The sequence below is a fragment of the Platichthys flesus genome, chromosome 2 (assembly GCF_949316205.1).
Source record: "Platichthys flesus chromosome 2, fPlaFle2.1, whole genome shotgun sequence".
In the NCBI taxonomy this organism is placed as follows: Eukaryota; Metazoa; Chordata; class Actinopteri; order Pleuronectiformes; family Pleuronectidae; genus Platichthys; species Platichthys flesus.
In genome coordinates, this window is record NC_084946.1 from 16101667 (window position 1) to 16118890 (window position 17224).

At 41.7% G+C, this 17224-nt stretch overlaps 1 protein-coding gene across 1 annotated transcript; it reads right to left on the minus strand.

The window, feature by feature from the left end:
- Window positions 1-440: 440 nt before the first annotated feature.
- Window positions 441-16417, minus strand: LOC133966925 (S-adenosylhomocysteine hydrolase-like protein 1). The gene is made up of 17 exons (XM_062402035.1): window positions 15937-16417; window positions 12364-12475; window positions 11993-12136; window positions 11627-11727; window positions 11255-11357; window positions 10497-10591; window positions 10098-10204; window positions 9897-10013; window positions 8833-8896; window positions 8414-8502; window positions 8089-8159; window positions 7827-7921; window positions 7584-7682; window positions 6721-6789; window positions 6300-6378; window positions 5466-5586; window positions 441-3912 (listed from the first exon to the last, which is right to left on the minus strand). Exons 1-17 carry the CDS (start codon window positions 16114-16116, stop codon window positions 3906-3908), a joined length of 1653 nt encoding a protein of 550 aa, XP_062258019.1. The 5' UTR covers window positions 16117-16417; the 3' UTR covers window positions 441-3905.
- Between the last annotated feature and the right edge of the window lie 807 nt (window positions 16418-17224).

The following is a 17224-nucleotide window of genomic DNA, read 5'->3' on the forward strand; positions in this document are numbered from 1 at the left end:
GAAAAGTAGTTTTCTTCATTTGCAGTGAGTTTAGCTCTGTCGACCACCGTATGATGTGGTTATAAATATAGCTCGAAGAAAGGGAAAATGTATAAATGTATATATTCAATGCAATTATTAAATTAATTTGTGCATGTGACAATAAACTTTGATTTGATTTGATTTGATCTCTAGCAACATTGGATTCTCTCATAGAAAGGGGTTAAAAGTTCTAAAATATAAATCAGGGCCAGACCTTAGTGTTTTTAAAGTGATTAACAGAATTTGGAGAATCTGAACTGGAGTGAGGAGACGTCTTGCTGCTGAATTTGGAACCGGGTGTAGAAAAACAACTCTTGCTTTATTTAGGCAGGTGAATAATGAAATGCAGTGAGTAGTGGGTACTCAGTCTAATGCAGCTAGTCATGTCAGTGAAATTACGTATATCTGAGCCCATTCTTAAATTTCAACAGCAGTTTATTAAAGGGAATTGTGCACAAAGAATTTAACAGCATGTATCGTGTCAAACTTAAACACAGTTACTATGATGAAAATACAGGCTTACAGCTAATATACCATTCGCAGAACTTGGTGTGGACATCAATACCTGTCAAATCATAGCGACCATGCTCATTGACTTAAAAGTCAGCTGTCTGCTCCAGAAACAACACATTCTATGTGTCTGTCTGTACTTTGAGTTATCCTCCGAATGACTTCAAAGTTGGCGGGTGTGCGTTGCTGAGGATCCCATGAATTACAGTTTGTAGAGCTTTTCTCTGATGAAGAAATCACCACTGATTCCTTCTTTAATTCTAAACAGTAAACTCCACTTCCTGTTTACAGCATAATCACGGTTTCTTATGAACGAATTATGTATTTCACGCGTTTTTACAAAGATAGCCTGGTGAGGGTACTGGCTCTATTATCAGACTCACAATACAAGATGCTGTCAAATGACTGGGCAGGATTTGGGTCAGGTTCTCGACAACTATTCATCCAAAACACTTTGTATTCAATGCTGCACTTCCCAGGATCGCAGAAACACACCCAACAAGTTTAATGTCGACCAAATCAGCAGTTGTAGAGAAAGAAAAAAATGGAAAGACTGAGAATTCTCCAAGTGCTAGTCGGAGGATTGAGACACAATCAAAACATCAGATTCTAGCTTTTACAGGCAGTGCACTATAAAAATAAAGGTAAAGCATACATTAGAACACCATAATGTAAAATGCTGCAATCTAAAATTGCCTAAACTGATCTTACAGTTATGCATATCAAAGAATGTGACAAACTCTCAAACACTGCTCATTTAAAAACACTGAACTGAAAGGAGTATGTTTTGCTGCATAGCTATTACTGTATATTGCAGAATACCAATCATTACCACACCTGGGGGGGAAAAAAGGGACTCACTTAATAATGTGAGTATAAATTACTAAGTGAGTCACTAGCAAGTCACTGTCAAATGACCAGTAACCATGGTTACGGTGCCCATCTTGCCAACAATAACGTCCTCACTAAGAGTCTAGGAGTATAATGCCCTTAAAGCTGCTGTGGTGCAAAGAGGAGGGAACCTCCTCGTTGCACACAGAGGGAGACTATTCAATAAACGTCAGTGAGTGACAAAAATGTACCTATTAACCCAGAAAATATTAAATTACTGCAAAAAGAAATACTGGAATAAGCCGCGCCAGTGTAAAAGATTCTGAACGTGGAGTAACACCTTAACAAGATAACAAGGTGCTGAGCAGGGACAGAAACACTGTAAACTGTTCAGTGTAAAAATACAGCATGTTGAATAGTGTTGAAGAGCTTCATATTCAGAAAGATCTACAACTAGCACATATATACTCTGAATTTTAAAAAAAACTTATCACTGAGTTTAAGAGTTTGAACACTAATTAAAAATAGTTTTTTGAATATGTGACTCTAGATAAGTAGATGTGGCATGATGACGTTTTTAACAAGCTCCACGAAACAGAGCTTAGGCCTCTTAAACAATGCAGATATTCAGGAAACAAAATTAGGTAGCCTTAGAATTATTAGAGAAACTATAATAATGGTGCAACAGAGGAAGAGAACGTAGAAGTAAAGTTAACACATCTTTAAAGACAAACAAATGTGTTGACTACAAAGCTCGTCCATGTCCAGTCACAGAGCTTGTCAGGATTTAAGTTAACTTTACAGTTGATAAAATAGAAAAAACAGACATCCTTCTAGTTCAGGGGTTCCCAAACTTCTCAGCCTGCAACCCCCCAAATAACCGAGCCACAGAAGTGTGACCCACCGATATCATAAAGGCTATTTATTTGAGAAAGTTCACAGAAAATGTCACTTTTATGAACATGTGATGGTTCTTGTGGTGCATTAAATTAACCTGCTGCAAGTGATGTAACCACAAGGGGTACCAGTGAGACAAAAAAAATCAGAAGGTACATTTTTGGAACAATTATGGCTAAATAGGATACTAAGAATTTCTTTTATATTGCATTTGATTTCTGGAAATCATCTCACAACACTCCTTCTTTGTCTCACTAGCCCCCAGGAGGTCCTGACACCAAGTTTGGGAACCACTGCTCTAGTTCTAGGTTCAGAGTCCTGTGACAAATCTTACAACAAAATCAGTGTTGCATTTCAGCAAAATACCATTTTTTGAGTGGCTCATCAAACACTGTTACACATACAGTAAATAGACCTACTGTCTGCAACACTGTTCAACGTGCATTACACAGAATATACAAAGCTGGAATAGTCAACCTACTCCCGACAGGTGAAATTCACAGATGACATAGTTTATAGAGTATCAAAATATCTAAACTTAGTTTAAACCTTCTATGAGAATGACAGTGGGATTAGAGTCAGTGAGACAGTGCAGACATGATACAAATATATTTACAGATAATTTGAGATATTTGAATACCCTGAGGTGCAGATACTTTTCTTACCAGATACCAAAACCTCAAAAAATGGAAACATCTTTTCAAGAAAATAAAAGCCAAGCTCTCCTCTTATGTTTGCTATAGTTCTTATTTGCCCACATCTGCTGCATGTTTTCTGCATCTTGTGGATGGAATGTATCATGTAAATAAGTGCATATACATCAACTATATAAAGAAAACTTTAAAGCTGCAATGAGCGATTTTTGCAAAACAAGACTCACAGATGCACAGCATTGATTTACAATCAGCTTATCACGTAGCTATGGCTCTTTTGTAAGCAAACATTTCCAACCAGCAGACACAGTGACATCGGATTAGTCATATTTCTGTCACCTGATCCATTAAAGTCCAGTTTTCCCAGGACTTTTAGCACTGACTTGATCCAACAACAAAAGAGCAAAACATTTGACTTTGTTCATGAGGAGTTAACACCGGCTCTCTGTGGTTTTCTACTAGATTGTCTAAGTTTCTTATCTTGACATGGCTGCCATATTTTCATACAGGAGGTTGATAAAGAGCCAAAACAAGTAGCTAAAAGTGTCTAAAAAAGCTTTGAGGGTTTTGCATTTCAAGTGAGCCTTTAGTATCATGCGGAGGAATCATTGCTTATATCAAAAATGTTACTTGATGAGGGTTGAACCGTTTCCATAACAGACCGTTTACATTTCACAGCTGCAATCCTTCTCTGTCATTTGGCACAGGATATTGATCAGTGTCTATCTGAACTCCAAATATCCTGGGAGTCATCAACGGAAACAGATGTATTAAAAACAGCAGGTATTAGGGCTGTTGTTGGGTGCCATCGTCTGTAGGAAGCTGCAGGTGAAGTTAAATTCTACTGTGATCAGTGGAATACATCTAAATCTAAGCTGTGCATCCTGTGATCAGTATAAAATACAATACATATAATTGTTTTTTTTTCATTCTATGGGATTGTTAATGACCGGTACCGTCCACATTCATCTGTGCTGGTGGTTCCTCCGCAGTCTAATACCTGTGAACAACAAACATGGGGTGATTTGATTTGAGGATCCCAGCCCTTATTCAGCTTTGGCAGATGGCATGTGAGCATATGGATACAAATTAATGCCTGCATGCACACACACCAATTACTAAAGAGTTAAGGTTTGTTAGTTAACCTATGATAGTGTTCTAAGACACACTATATGCTATGTCGAGATTTCAACTCTAAATCATTTGTGGTGCACATCTTTAAATTTGAAATGTGACCGATGTACAATAGTTATTCTCATCTCATCTCATTTTCATCCGCTTATCCGGGGTCGGGTCGCGGGGGGAGCAGCTCAAGCAGGGGGCCCCAGACTTCCCTTTCCCGGGCCACATTGACCAACTCTGACGGGGGGATCCCGAGGCGTTCCCAGGCCAGTGTTGAGATATAATCTCTCCACCTAGTCCTGGGTCTTCCCCGAGGTCTCCTCCCCACTGGACGTGCCTGAAACACCTCCCAAGGAAGGCGCCCAGTGGGCATCCTTACCAGATGCCCGAACCACCTCAGCTGACTCCTTTCTAAGTGAAGGAGCAGCGGCTCTAATCCGAGTTCCTCACGGATGGCTGAGCTTCTCACCCTATCCCTAAGGGAGACGCCAGCCACCCTTCTGAGAAAACTCATCTCGGCCGCTTGTACCCGTGATCTCGTCCTTTCGGTCATCACCCAGCCCTCATGACCATAGGTGAGGATAGGAACGAAGATCGACCGGTAGATCGAGAGCTTTGCCTTGCGGCTCAGCTCTCTTTTCGTTACAACGGTGCAGTAAAGCGAACGCAATACCGCCCCCGCTGCTCCGATTCTCCGGCCAATCTCACGCTCCATAGTACCCTCACTCGCGAACAAGACCCCAAGGTACTTGAACTCCTTCACTTGGGCTAAGGACTCATTTCCTACCCGGAGTAAGCAATCCATCGGTTTCCTGCTAAGAGTCATGGCCTCAGATTTAGAGGTGCTGATCCTCATCCCAGCCGCTTCACACTCGGCCACCAGCCGATCCAGTGAGTGCTGAAGGTCACAGGCCGATGATCCAATGAGGACCACGTCATCTGCAAAAAGCAGTGACGAGATCCTCAGACCACCGAACTGCAACCCCTCCCCACCCCGACTACGCCTCGATATCCTGTCCATGTATATCACAAACAGGATTGGTGACAAGGCGCAGCCCTGGCGGAGACCAGCATCCACTGAGAACGAAACTGACTGGCTGCCGAGGACGCGAACACAGCTCTCGCTTTGGGAGTACAGGGATTGGATGGCCCTGAGGATAGACCCCCTTACCCCATACTCCCGCAGCACCTCCCACAGTTTCTCCCGGGGGACCCGGTCATACGCCTTCTCCAGATCCACAAAACACATGTAGACCGGATGGGCATACTCCCAGGCCCCCTCCAGGATCCTTGCGAGAGTGAAGAGCTGGTCTGTAGTTCCACGTCCGGGGCGAAAACCGCATTGTTCCTCTTCATTGACCCTGTTCTCTTCACAATAGTTATTTAACCATCAAAAAATCTCTAAAATATAGAAAACAGGTCAACCTGTACCTGTAGTAGTTGGGTTTAAAAGGGCCGTTCTTGTTGAGGCCCAGGTATTTTGCCTGGTCATCAGAAAGCTCTGTCAGGTGAGCATCAAACGTCGTCAGGTGGAGACTGGCCACATATTCATCTGAAATTACACAGATATGGTTTGATAAGAAAGAGAAACATACTCAAGATATCAACCTCTGGTCGGTCTCCCCTTGACAGTTGGACAGTTACAGCCACACCATCCCCGGAGAGCAGGTGTAATTAAATAGGGAGATTTTGCACTTCCAATTTTTATCCCATGTTTTAAACTTGTACCACTACCATGAGTGGCCCAAGATAAATTAATATGTCAGTGCTGCTGACATATTCAAATGTTGCTCATTGGAGCTTGAATTGTTTAAGGGCCTCTGAGAAATTAAAACTTATTCGGCCTTTTTTAATCATGTATCCCAATGCTGTTCATTTATTCACAGTGAAAATGCAACATATATATACATGAGGGATAAACTGTTTAGTATTTTTTAATCAAAATCTCTGTCTTTCCTCTTCCTGTTTCAACATTGTTATGACTCATCCAGCAGTCAGAGGCGTTTACTAATTTACCATCCAATGATAATGCTTTCTCGAATTATGGCCATACATGGACTAGCATTGGTACAATCCACAGGAATAGGGTGGTGGTGAGTTATCTGCAATTTAAATTCCATATTAAGCTGGAAGCTGCTTCTACCTCAAACTCCTATTAGCCCCGGTCAACGTCGACAAATACCCGTGACATTTAACTCCACAACTCTGACCGTTTCTCGGGGTCTTGAGACACTACAGGTTATAGTTAGTTATCTATATCCTTACCCATCTTCTTTGGAAGCAAGTAAACATCCTGCTTGTATCGTCCCTCAGGAGCATTGTACAATTCTATAAGTGCCAGAGCCTGAAAACAAACAAGCATTAATGAAACTGTGAACCTCGAAGGAGCAATGAAGGACAGAAGCAGCATGTAGCTGCACATGTACTGTACACGCTGCCGTGCTCTTATCTCCTCTACATGCAGGGATCTGCTTTGTTACTGAAACAAACTCAGGTCAGATACATTCTGTTCTGCTCGTGTGTTTTATTATTACTGATGACATTTCCAGGTCAGGGTATGAGCTTCTCTGCAGGGATGGCCAAAGGAGCAAGCAAATGATAATCCCTGTATACTCCGCTATCTGCAGTGAACTTACAGTAACTACTCTGTCCTCTACTGCTATATTAACATTGACCAACCCGTTACCTGAGTGGTGGCTGTGATGGACAAGACAAAGGTGGGGACAGTGGAGCAGCTTAGGTTAAGCAGACGTCCCTGTGGAAGAAAACACGTTGTCAGGAACATAAAAAAACAAAGCTTGATTCCGATGAACAACATGTCTCCACTTCCTCCCACTATCCAGATATGAACTCTGCCGTCCTGCACATTTGGAGCCCAAGTCTTTGCAGTGGTGATCATTGTGTGAAGCGTCAGTAGTGAGGTCCCACTGACACACACGCTCACAGAACACAAGTCAGTCGAGGCTGTCAATCAGGACGTTTCAACCCAGTTCACGTAACAACATTGAAAATTTAAACTAAACTTATCAGAATAAATAACACTTGAACAAACATCAGTGTGATAAGAACCATATAAAATGGCGGAAACTGAGGTGTTTGACGAGTACTTTGACATTTTAGTTTGGACCACGTCCCATCCACTAACATGGAGGACGTGGGACTTAGGACCTATTCCGCCACCCAGTGACGATAGAGACGCTTTGGCTTAATTTGTGTGGAGCCAACATGTCGTCCAGCTTTAGTCTACCTTAAAAATCAGCCTGCTACTCATGTCTTCCCAAGCCAGAATTCAAGACTAGTCATTTACTTGAAGGACCAGTTTAGGTATTAAGGAAGGTTTTGCTAGATTTGAATGAGCAACATTTTCTATAAATAGACCAAGTTTTACCAAACAATCTGAAACTGATAAAATAAGGTTAAGGTGGTATTATTATGGAGTGGGGTAAACAATCAATTATATCCAATTTCTATTATCCACTGCCTGAGAGCAAATCATTTAGATTATCTCTATGTATTACATTTGATTGCAAGCTAGATAGACCTACTCACCTCAGCTAGAAGTATAACTCTCTTCCCATCAGGCCAGATGACGTGGTCCACCTGAGAGCGCACTCTCTCCCAGGTCAGCTCAGGGGTCCGGAGACTTGCCTGGAAGAGACGAGGGAATCAGTCTCCATCGTGTGTTTTATGATCGACACAACACAATGTGACTGATGGCACTTTGTCTTTGAGGACAAACTTCCTGGAGCTTATATATAAGTTGGATTGTTTCCATTACAAACACTGACGTACCACATCAATCTCAGTGTTGGAATGTCCCATGTTGCAGACAATGGAGCCATTTTTCATTCGGTCCAGCTGGTCTCTGGTCACCACATTCTTGTTCCCTACAATTGGTCAAAATCATTCAGCTACTTTAAGAGTCTATCATCTACCACTAAGGACACAATTAGCAAACACCCCTCAGAAATAATGCAAAGCAAAGTGAAATAGAGGATATTATACATCGCACTGAGAAGTGAAGTGACACAAACCCGGCTTAAAGACAAGTTACCAGTGCATGTGATGATGACATCAACCTGGCGAATGACCTCGTTCAGCTTGACCACCCTGAATCCATCCATGCTGTTCACACACGAGAGAAAGGAGAGGTTCAACGTTCAATCTGAGTGAGCGATTGATTATTTATTGACAAGCAACTAAACCCAATGGGCTACTTTGTGTTACTTAGTTATCTGACGGTATTCTCTCAGAGAATTAGCAAACAAATTAATTCTAGCCAGCTTCAGCAGCTATACAGTACATCCTGTCTCCCCTCTTCCTACAGTATGTGTCAATGTATTCAGGATGGAGATCATCCCAGTTGCTGTTTTCCTCACCAGGCCTGCAGGGCACAGATGGGATCGATCTCTGTAATAGAGACGATGGATCCCAGAGCTTTCAGGGCAGCACAACAACCTTTTCCAACCTGCAAAAACATAATAATACACTGTGTGTCTCACAACGTTTACATATTCAGACAAGCCCAATCTTGATAAAGAAATTATTTATATGTAAAGTAAACCGCCTTAAAACAAACCCATAAAGGCTTTGGCTATTGATTATAAACAGATGAATGTCAGTGGAAGGCAGATCCATTAACATCCCCCGAAGTCATCATTCAGACAAAGATACAATCAGTGGTCTGTAAATCTAAACGGATGAAATGTGATGACAGCATTCTCTGCCATGGGGCCATGGCATCAGGAGTGTTTTCACAGATATGTGTTCAACAGTAGTTTATGTTAACGTTTCTCACCTCTCCATACCCAAGAACGACCACCTGTTTGCCTCCGAACATCACGTCTGTGGTTCTCTTCAAGCTGCAGAGGGTTGAGACATCAAATTGAAAAAATGAAAAACCTCATATTCCACTTCATGTGTCAAAAGCTTGGATATTTATATGGCTGTTTTCAGACATGAACTCTGGGAAATGTTTGGACAACGTGTACTGATTTAGCCTTTCAAATCAGATTTATGTTCTCTCATTCAGCCCCTTTGGATAATTACATGACATTACCGGGAGTTCAATCCATTTCTGAAAGCAGCTTAAGATCGAGCAGCAGAATGTTGTTTGGCTCATTTCATTTCATGTCCACTGACATGTTATCATATAACATTTTTACACTTCTACATAATATGACAAGTTTGTGTTATAAAATATTTCCATCTGTACAAAACAGATGATCTGTTTCCTTGAATGTCCAACTATAATACATTTAATGATGACATTTAGAGCCATGGCTCATAATGGAACACGTGCATCAAGGCAATCAGTGTACCCTGCAGATAATTAATCAAAAGGAGCAGCAAAAAAGAGTCAGGGCAGTAGAAAGCACTGAACCAATGCAGACCTGTGGAGACACTGTTAAATAGTACAGACTGTCCGTGTGCAGCATGGTGATAATTAACAGCAGGATAATAGATGCAACAGTAACTCCTTCTCAGGCTGTTTACGTGAGTGTACTGCAGAGAGGGCTCGCCATGTACAGAGGAGCATCACACAGAAAGCTACAATAAAAAAACGATTAAGCTGGTGCATGAGTTTGATCTGCATGAACGCAGGGAACAGCAATGAGAGCAGTGTTTCATGAGATGACCGCTCTCTACTGTAAAACATCGACCGACATGTAAACACTGTCTCTGTGTATTTAACTCTACAAAATAAGTAGGAAGCACCTTTGGTCAATGGTGTATCTCTTTAAAACCTTTTAAGTCTATGTAAAGCCGTCCAATACACAAACTCATGCTTAAATGCAAGTTCTGCTATTTTGTTGTTCAGGTTCCCAACAATCGAACACCTCCACAGGCAAAGGTACTCACCCGTCCAGGATAGACTCTCTGCAGCAGTACAGGTTGTCAAACTTCTGCTTTGTCACAGAGTCATTTACATTCATCGCTGGCACACACAGTTTCCCAGCTTTAGACAGCTGATATAACCTAGGGTGAAGAAGGAGGAAACATGTCACTTCGGATTTGAGCATAGGTAAATATCTACAGGAAATCTGTTACGCATTAAACTACCTGTGAACCCCAGTGACACTCTCCTCTACGATGCCCCTGATCTTCTTGAAAACATTAGGGTATTTCTTGTACATCCAGTGTGTCAAGTCTCCTCCATCATCAAGGATCTAACAGGTCACAAGAAACAGTTCATATTTTTATTTATGAACATAAGTCAAGAGACAGCACTGTGAGAGAATAATGAATATTGCGCAGCCTGGCACTGGTACGTGGACTGCCTTGTACTGTGACATGTTTAAGTCTGTATGGACATTTGTCAGCATACGCATTATAGTATTCACAAGTCCGAGTCCCTTGCTGCCGAGGAACTCTACAGTGGAGTGTTGAGTCCCCCCCCCCCCCCCCCCCCCCTCTCCCCACACAAACACACACTTAGACTAATGAAAAACGTTTACAAACCATGTTAGGTTGCCAACCCTCATTGTTGACACAGCGGTCAATGCACCACCAAAAGTCGTCCTCAGACTCCCCCTTCCAGGCAAACACAGCCACACCTGAGACACAACAGTTGGAAGTAAGAAACCCACTTAACTTAAAAATGTATATTTTTTTCCTCATAGCACAACTTATCATGCAGTAAACTATGCACAGCAATAATTTACTGGCCACATTAGAGAGTGGGCACATACTAGACCGTATTAAAATGCATAATTCACTGAGTTGCTCTTAAATCTGTTGTAGCCCGCTCAGCTTGTCAGATCACTTAAGATCTACAGTGGGTATTTAGCACATACTTAAACCGTCACATAGCAACCACGGACAAAAGCTCTAGTGGTGCTGTTCTTTCACTAAATGGTCCATCTTATGTGATCCCATTATCTGTGCAGGGCTGATTTCTCAAGAGTTTATTAAACATTTCCAAACAGTATCCCTGGTTCTGAAGGAAACAAGCTGCTCACATGTGATTTATGAAAAACAAATAACACCACATACTTATAAGATGGTCTCTCACAAACATATTTTATGTCATGATCAAGTGCAACTATAATACAGGGGATTTTCAGACTCCAGTGGTACTACATAACAACGATACCAGTGTCCACGACTTCACGGAATTCGATGTAGTTTATGATGTGCCCATAAAGGGAATGCAGGTTATATGAGTGGTGGTGTTTGAGCTCCATAAATAAATGTTCTCTACCATCTGTACTGCTAACCTGTCTCTGACAGAGCAGCAGCCACTTCATTCTGTGTAGAGTAAATGTTGCAGGCGGTCCAGCGGCACTGAGCCCCAAGGGCCACCAGAGTCTCAATCAGCACCTGAAGGTGAAGAGGAAAATGGTCATAAAAAGCTTTTTCTCTCATCCTGAATACCACATATCAATCATTTCTAAATTGTAATATTCAATAACATAGAATGTTAAAAGGAACCTGGTGTTCTTAAAGATTTAAAGAGATAATATGAGGGTGGGTGTAAAGTTATGAGCTACTTCTGATGTCTGTTCATTAAGTGGTGCAGAAACTGTGAATAAACCTGACCTTAAGTCCTACTCAGAGAAAAAAGTGTGAAGATCAGAGAGAACTCTTACTGCAGTCTGGGCAGTGATGTGAGTGCAGCCCACTATTTTGGCACCTGCCAATGGTTTCTCACTCTGTGCTCGCTTCCTGAGAGAGATCAGCGCAGACATATCTGAAAACAAGAGAACATATAAAAAGGGATGAGGAAAGCAGATGATGCACAAGAAACTCACAAAATATTATTCACTCCATCACGGCAGCTTTATAGACTGAAACCAAATAGAAAGACGACCAGACTTCTAATATAAAGCTAGATAAAAGCAATCTTGAAGAAGATATATTTTCCAGTTCTTGATCACAACTACATTTCGCAGCAGTGTTGCGTTTAACAGGTGCGCGTGAGACTGTGCTGTAACTGCATCTTCTCTGTGTCTCACCTTGCTCTGCGATCTCAATCTCACGTCTGCCGAATTCCGCCTGTTTGATGTTCTTGACACAGAAGTCGCTGTTGCCCTTGGAGTTGACCTGTGTTTTGTCTCGTGGGGACGTCTCATCGTCAGAGCTGTCCGTGTACGACGCAGCTGTGAGGGAAACGCGTTTTTCAAAGGACTCATCACATTCAAAGACACCGACAGACGACCCAATACTCAACACTATACCAGCACCAGAACAAGTGGAACGACAGCTTCTTACTTTGAGGAACAGAAATGTGGTGACGACCGTATATTGACATATTACAATAAAATATATCATAATGTAAGTAGATGTAACTCTGGTGCACAGGTGTCAGGCCGCGTCTCCTGCTTACCGGAGCCGCAGCTGTCTGTGGATGACTGAGAGATGGAGCGGGACAGGGAGCGACGTCCTGCCTTGGTGGGGAACCTGCTGAACTCCTGCTTATCCTCCACAAACTGGATTTGCTAAAACAAATAAAAGGCTTGTGAAAAAAACTCAAACTGTTTTTGCCTGTGGTCCAACACTTTGAACAGATTTAGCAGTTAGTGCTTATTTCAAAGTCTCCTACTGAACTGAAGCTTTGGTGTTGTTCCCTCAGTTATAAGTAGGTTTGGATTAAAGCGTCTGCCCACTGAGTAAATGTAAATGTCAACACTGTAAACATTTGCTTCTTTCATACCAGGGTTGAACCAAAGTAATTTTAAATGGATGCAGACGGTATAAGATATTTAAAAGCTCACGTTATGGTGCAGCCAGAGGTTGGGAACTGTGAGCAGTTCGAGAGAAAGAACATCTAAAATCATTGTTTCAGCACCAGAACTGGAATCTAGAACCAGACGGTTTTTGATTTGGTTTGGTTTGAGGTGAGTCTAGATTTGGATGAAGGAAAGTGAAGAAAAATAAAATGCACTTTCTATAACATTGTGACATAGTGCAACGAATTCCCTGGAAATAATTCATGGATAACGATGTGGAAAAAGAATCAGGCACATTTAGCGAACTGCTAGTGTGTGAAACTTGGTGCAGCTGCATATAAGGAGACTATATCGGGATTTGTAGGAGGAATGCATTGTACTAAGTGCCATTCTAGATGCCTCTGCTGCAGTTTCATATCCTTCTCATCTGCTACTTTTTTCTGCACCAAATGTGCAACTCCTTGATTCTTGTAAAGGGGAATTAAAGTGTCTGTGTGTAAGAGGAAGTAACTTGTGATTCAGGTGTGTGTACCTGGCTTTATGTCGGCTCAGCTAACTTTTTGTCCAAGTGGTTAAACTAGAAAAAGAGGTGCTGACGGGGTTTATGCATACGTCGAAGCAACATGAGACAGCTGAGAAAAAATCCTCTGGGTGCTGTAACATTATCCTCTCACATAATGTGGTGAGTCCAGGTACAATGAAGAGGACGCAGGCAGACCTGTAAACCTCAGAAGTTTCTAAACATGTTTTTCATTTTCTTTACCATGCACTGTTTGTCTCAGCAAAAACAAATCTAGATTTAAAGAATCAGAGCATTTGGAGATTAGTTTTAGACCTTAATAATTCACTCTACAATGTAAGTGAGATGTCAATCCTGTCATTAAAGCCGCTCAGGCTCATTCTCCACATTCTTGAAAAGACGCTGGGTCAGTCTCTACTTTCTAGGTTGAGGGCTGGTGCTGGAAAACCCTCCACATACCAGTGAAAATAACACAGCAACCAGGGACAATATGAAGCTGTTTTCCTGAGTTTAAGGTGATAAGACACCACATATTTTCTCCGGGACAAGACAGTGTGGGCTGCAGGGTCCCAACGCCGGACACTCAGGTTTTGGTTTTGCGAGGCTTCATTTATCCACTGCCAGTGCTTCTTAGACTCCAACGCTGAGGGGTTGTTCTATCCACTGATGACTGCTAGTACTCAAGGTTTTTATTATTCTGTCACTTGAGGTACATCGTTTGATATGAGCTAGTGTGGTTGGTTGTAACATTTGTTTTACATGTTTGTATAATATGTTGTATTCATATTTTGTGTTTAAGGCCACCGGACATCAGGACAAATAACCTCACTGGGAAAAAAATGCCACATTTAGATTACTTGTTCACATAATCTGAAAAGAATATGCACTTCTTAAACAGTGTTGGATAAAACTAAAAAAAATACATATTTGTCTCTATTTTTCTTGCCTACACTGTTTGTTACAGACCTTACTGTTGTTTTAAAGGGTATAAAGATATAACAAATGTGTTTAAAGGGGAATGAGTGCATTTTACTTTGTTTTATTTTATGTAGAAGTACTAAAAAACAGCCTCATCAAACCCATACTTGACTCTGACCTTCAACCTAGTTCCCATCTATAATCATTTGCTTGAAACTTAACCATCAATAACTAAATATTAACTAAAGGACATACCCATTGAATGAACTGAACATGTGTAACATATGTATAACAAACCACACTGACAGCAAACAGTTCTCTTTCTACACACTATGGGCTGGAGCTAACTTTGACCTCACATGGCAGACACACTGTCAGTAATTGTTTTTCTTGCTATTTCTTCCAAACATAACAACTAATGAAGTCATAGCTCTTCACCATGATGTGATATGTTTGATTATTTGGAACACATCTGTCAACGCTTCCCCAAAAGTCCAGTGGAATTCTGCTAACTTCGTTCCAACAGTACAACATTACACTGTTTGACCAAAATAAAATAAAAAGGATCCATATAATGCAAGCTAATGGTTGTGGTCACAGTAAGTCCCTCCCAAAGAGACAATGAGGATGTGAAACACTTGGTCTACAATGGGGCTGCAGGCTGACTAATACGTCTCGGGTAGAGCGGGTCAACAGAATCCTTATCACAACTGAACAACAGGTTTGCACAATGTGAAAGAGTGTGTTTAGTCCGAAAGAGGTATTCAATTGTTCACACCAGTTTACCTTGCTATCTCAGCCAAAGAATTAAAAGTGGAACTATTCCTGGTTTGTTGAACAATGAGTTGCTCTTTTGTATTTGGTTCATGGAAAAGTCTTGTTTCCTTAAGGAGGATGACGTCAGGGATACAAGTTAGATTCTTAAAGCTGGTCAACACGTACAGACTTGATTTGGCAGTACCGGTCAAGAGACACTCCATGTTGGTTTCTCTGTGTTGTGACAATCATTTGACAGTGTATGTTTTCGTCGAGGCAGCAGTCAGAATCTAATCCTGAAGGAGGCAGGCACAAAAATATTAACCAAGTTGTTGAAAGTTTCAAAATCAACCAAGTATACGTGAATGATTTGAAATATTGTCCGCTGGAGGGATGACCGTGAGAAAGGAATCAAGACCAGCTCCATTGTATAGATTGAGAGGTTAAAGTGTTGAGCTGAGGCGTAAACTACTGAGAGACAACACAGGCCAGTGTCTCTGCATTGAATAAAACCTGTATGTATGTGTATTGCTGTAGCTACATCGTGCATTGTACTTCAAATATACATTTAAATGGGTTTAAAAAAGGAAGTGAGATTTAAATCCAAGTGTACTTTGAAGTGTAAATGTATTTGTTTTCATTTTCTACTGATATGGACCTACGAGTCTGAAATAAAGAAATAACTAACTAACTAACTAGGTTAGGCTTTATTAATTAGGCTTTGGAAATGTTAACCAAAGTAACATTTCTTTGACTGAAACGTGTAGAGTTAGAATAACAGGTTGTCATTACTCTATTCTCATCACTAAATTTACTATGGGCTGTTATGTCACTGTGAGGTACTTTGAATATTATAATATCCGGGGGGGGGGGGGCGGGGGGACCCTGATGCACCGGCTGCAGAGTTAAAGCGGAACACCAGATACGTTATAGGTAATAATATAGTGCAGAACTTTGCCAGATTATATAACGTCCTCTGATCGGTTTAAATGTCCAGCACAGTGCCTTTGAGCAAGGCTTTAACCGGGACCCTTACCTTCTTCACGGGCTTGTGTGTGGGCACGGCGCTGAACGCGGACGACAGCTCTCCCATGTTCATCTCGCTGTTCTTGCTCACGGTCATGGCTGAGTACTTCTCCGCTACGTTCTCGCTCTCCTTCACCTCCTTGCTCGCCTGCTTCACCTCCAGCTTCGCCTCCGCGGCCGGCTCTGCCATGCTGCCTGCGTGTGTGTGCGTGTGACGCTACCGGGACTAAAAATAAGAAACAACCGGCTGACAGTCGGGTTGGAATCGGCTGAAGCTTAGCGCCGCTAGCAGGCTGCGCTCCTCGGTGGGATCGGTGGAGAGAGGACGAGAGCAGGGTTCAAGACGACGAGGGAGGAAGACACGGAGGATGAACACGGCGGCTGTGTGCGTAGCTGTGTGGAGGAGTTGAAGAATGTCGTTGATGCGTCTGTTTCGTAGCGTAAAGTCGCGTCGAGCTGTGATGAGTCCCCGCGGGCTCAGCTGTCACCGGGCTGAGGTAGTTTGTGGGCGGTAACCAACACACGTAGGGGGGGGGGGGGGCGTGGCACCACGGAAGACGCGTTGGTTGTCACGGCAGATGACGTCACTGACAGCGGCAAAAGATTACTACGGACATAAAAAGGACAAACGTATAGAAAGAGATATAAATAGACAAAAGGTGTTTATTTATTTATACGTACGAGTTTTTTTTTTCCCTTATCCGGTAGGGGCTCCAGTATATCGTATTTTACCACCTTTTTTTGTCTAAGGGACCGTAACTGGATTCTTCTGATAATTAAAAAAATACATACATAACATGCCAATCCTACACCTATTTCCTGCATTTCCCTGGGGATCAATAAAAGATCTATCTATCTATCTATCTATAAAAATATATATCCACCTATCAATCTATAAATACAGTTACATTAGATTTAGCAGACTCTTTTATCCAAAGTGACTTACAATAAGTGCAATCAACCATGATAGTAAAAACCCGAGAACAGCAACAGTCATGTAAGTGCAATTAGTCTTCAAAAAAGCCAAACTACAAGTGCTCCTTATAAGTGCAACAATTTTCTTTAAATATAAACACCAGAGTCGATGATGGTTATTAGACAGTTGTCGATGACATTTTTCCCCCTAATGTTTGCACTTAATATTTACGATACGGTTTCCATAATATGTATTTCCCTCTTTGTCTTTTTTTTAACAGCACCCAAACTTGAATGATGACATATTTTCTGCTAATATAATAAATTCCCTCTTAGTAACACATTTTCCCCACTTTTTCCTCACTTGAAGGACACACAGAGAA

Coding starts and splice junctions, on each gene's coding strand:
- LOC133966925 (XM_062402035.1), bottom strand. CDS start 16,116: ATGGCAGAGCCGGCCGCGGAGGCGAAGCTGGAGGTGAAGCAGGCGAGC. Junction 12,137..12,363: donor CACAGACAGCTGCGGCTCCG/GTAAGCAGGAGA, acceptor TTTCCCTCACAG/CTGCGTCGTACACGGACAGC. Junction 10,014..10,097: donor AGTGTCACTGGGGTTCACAG/GTAGTTTAATGC, acceptor TCTTCACCCTAG/GTTATATCAGCTGTCTAAAG.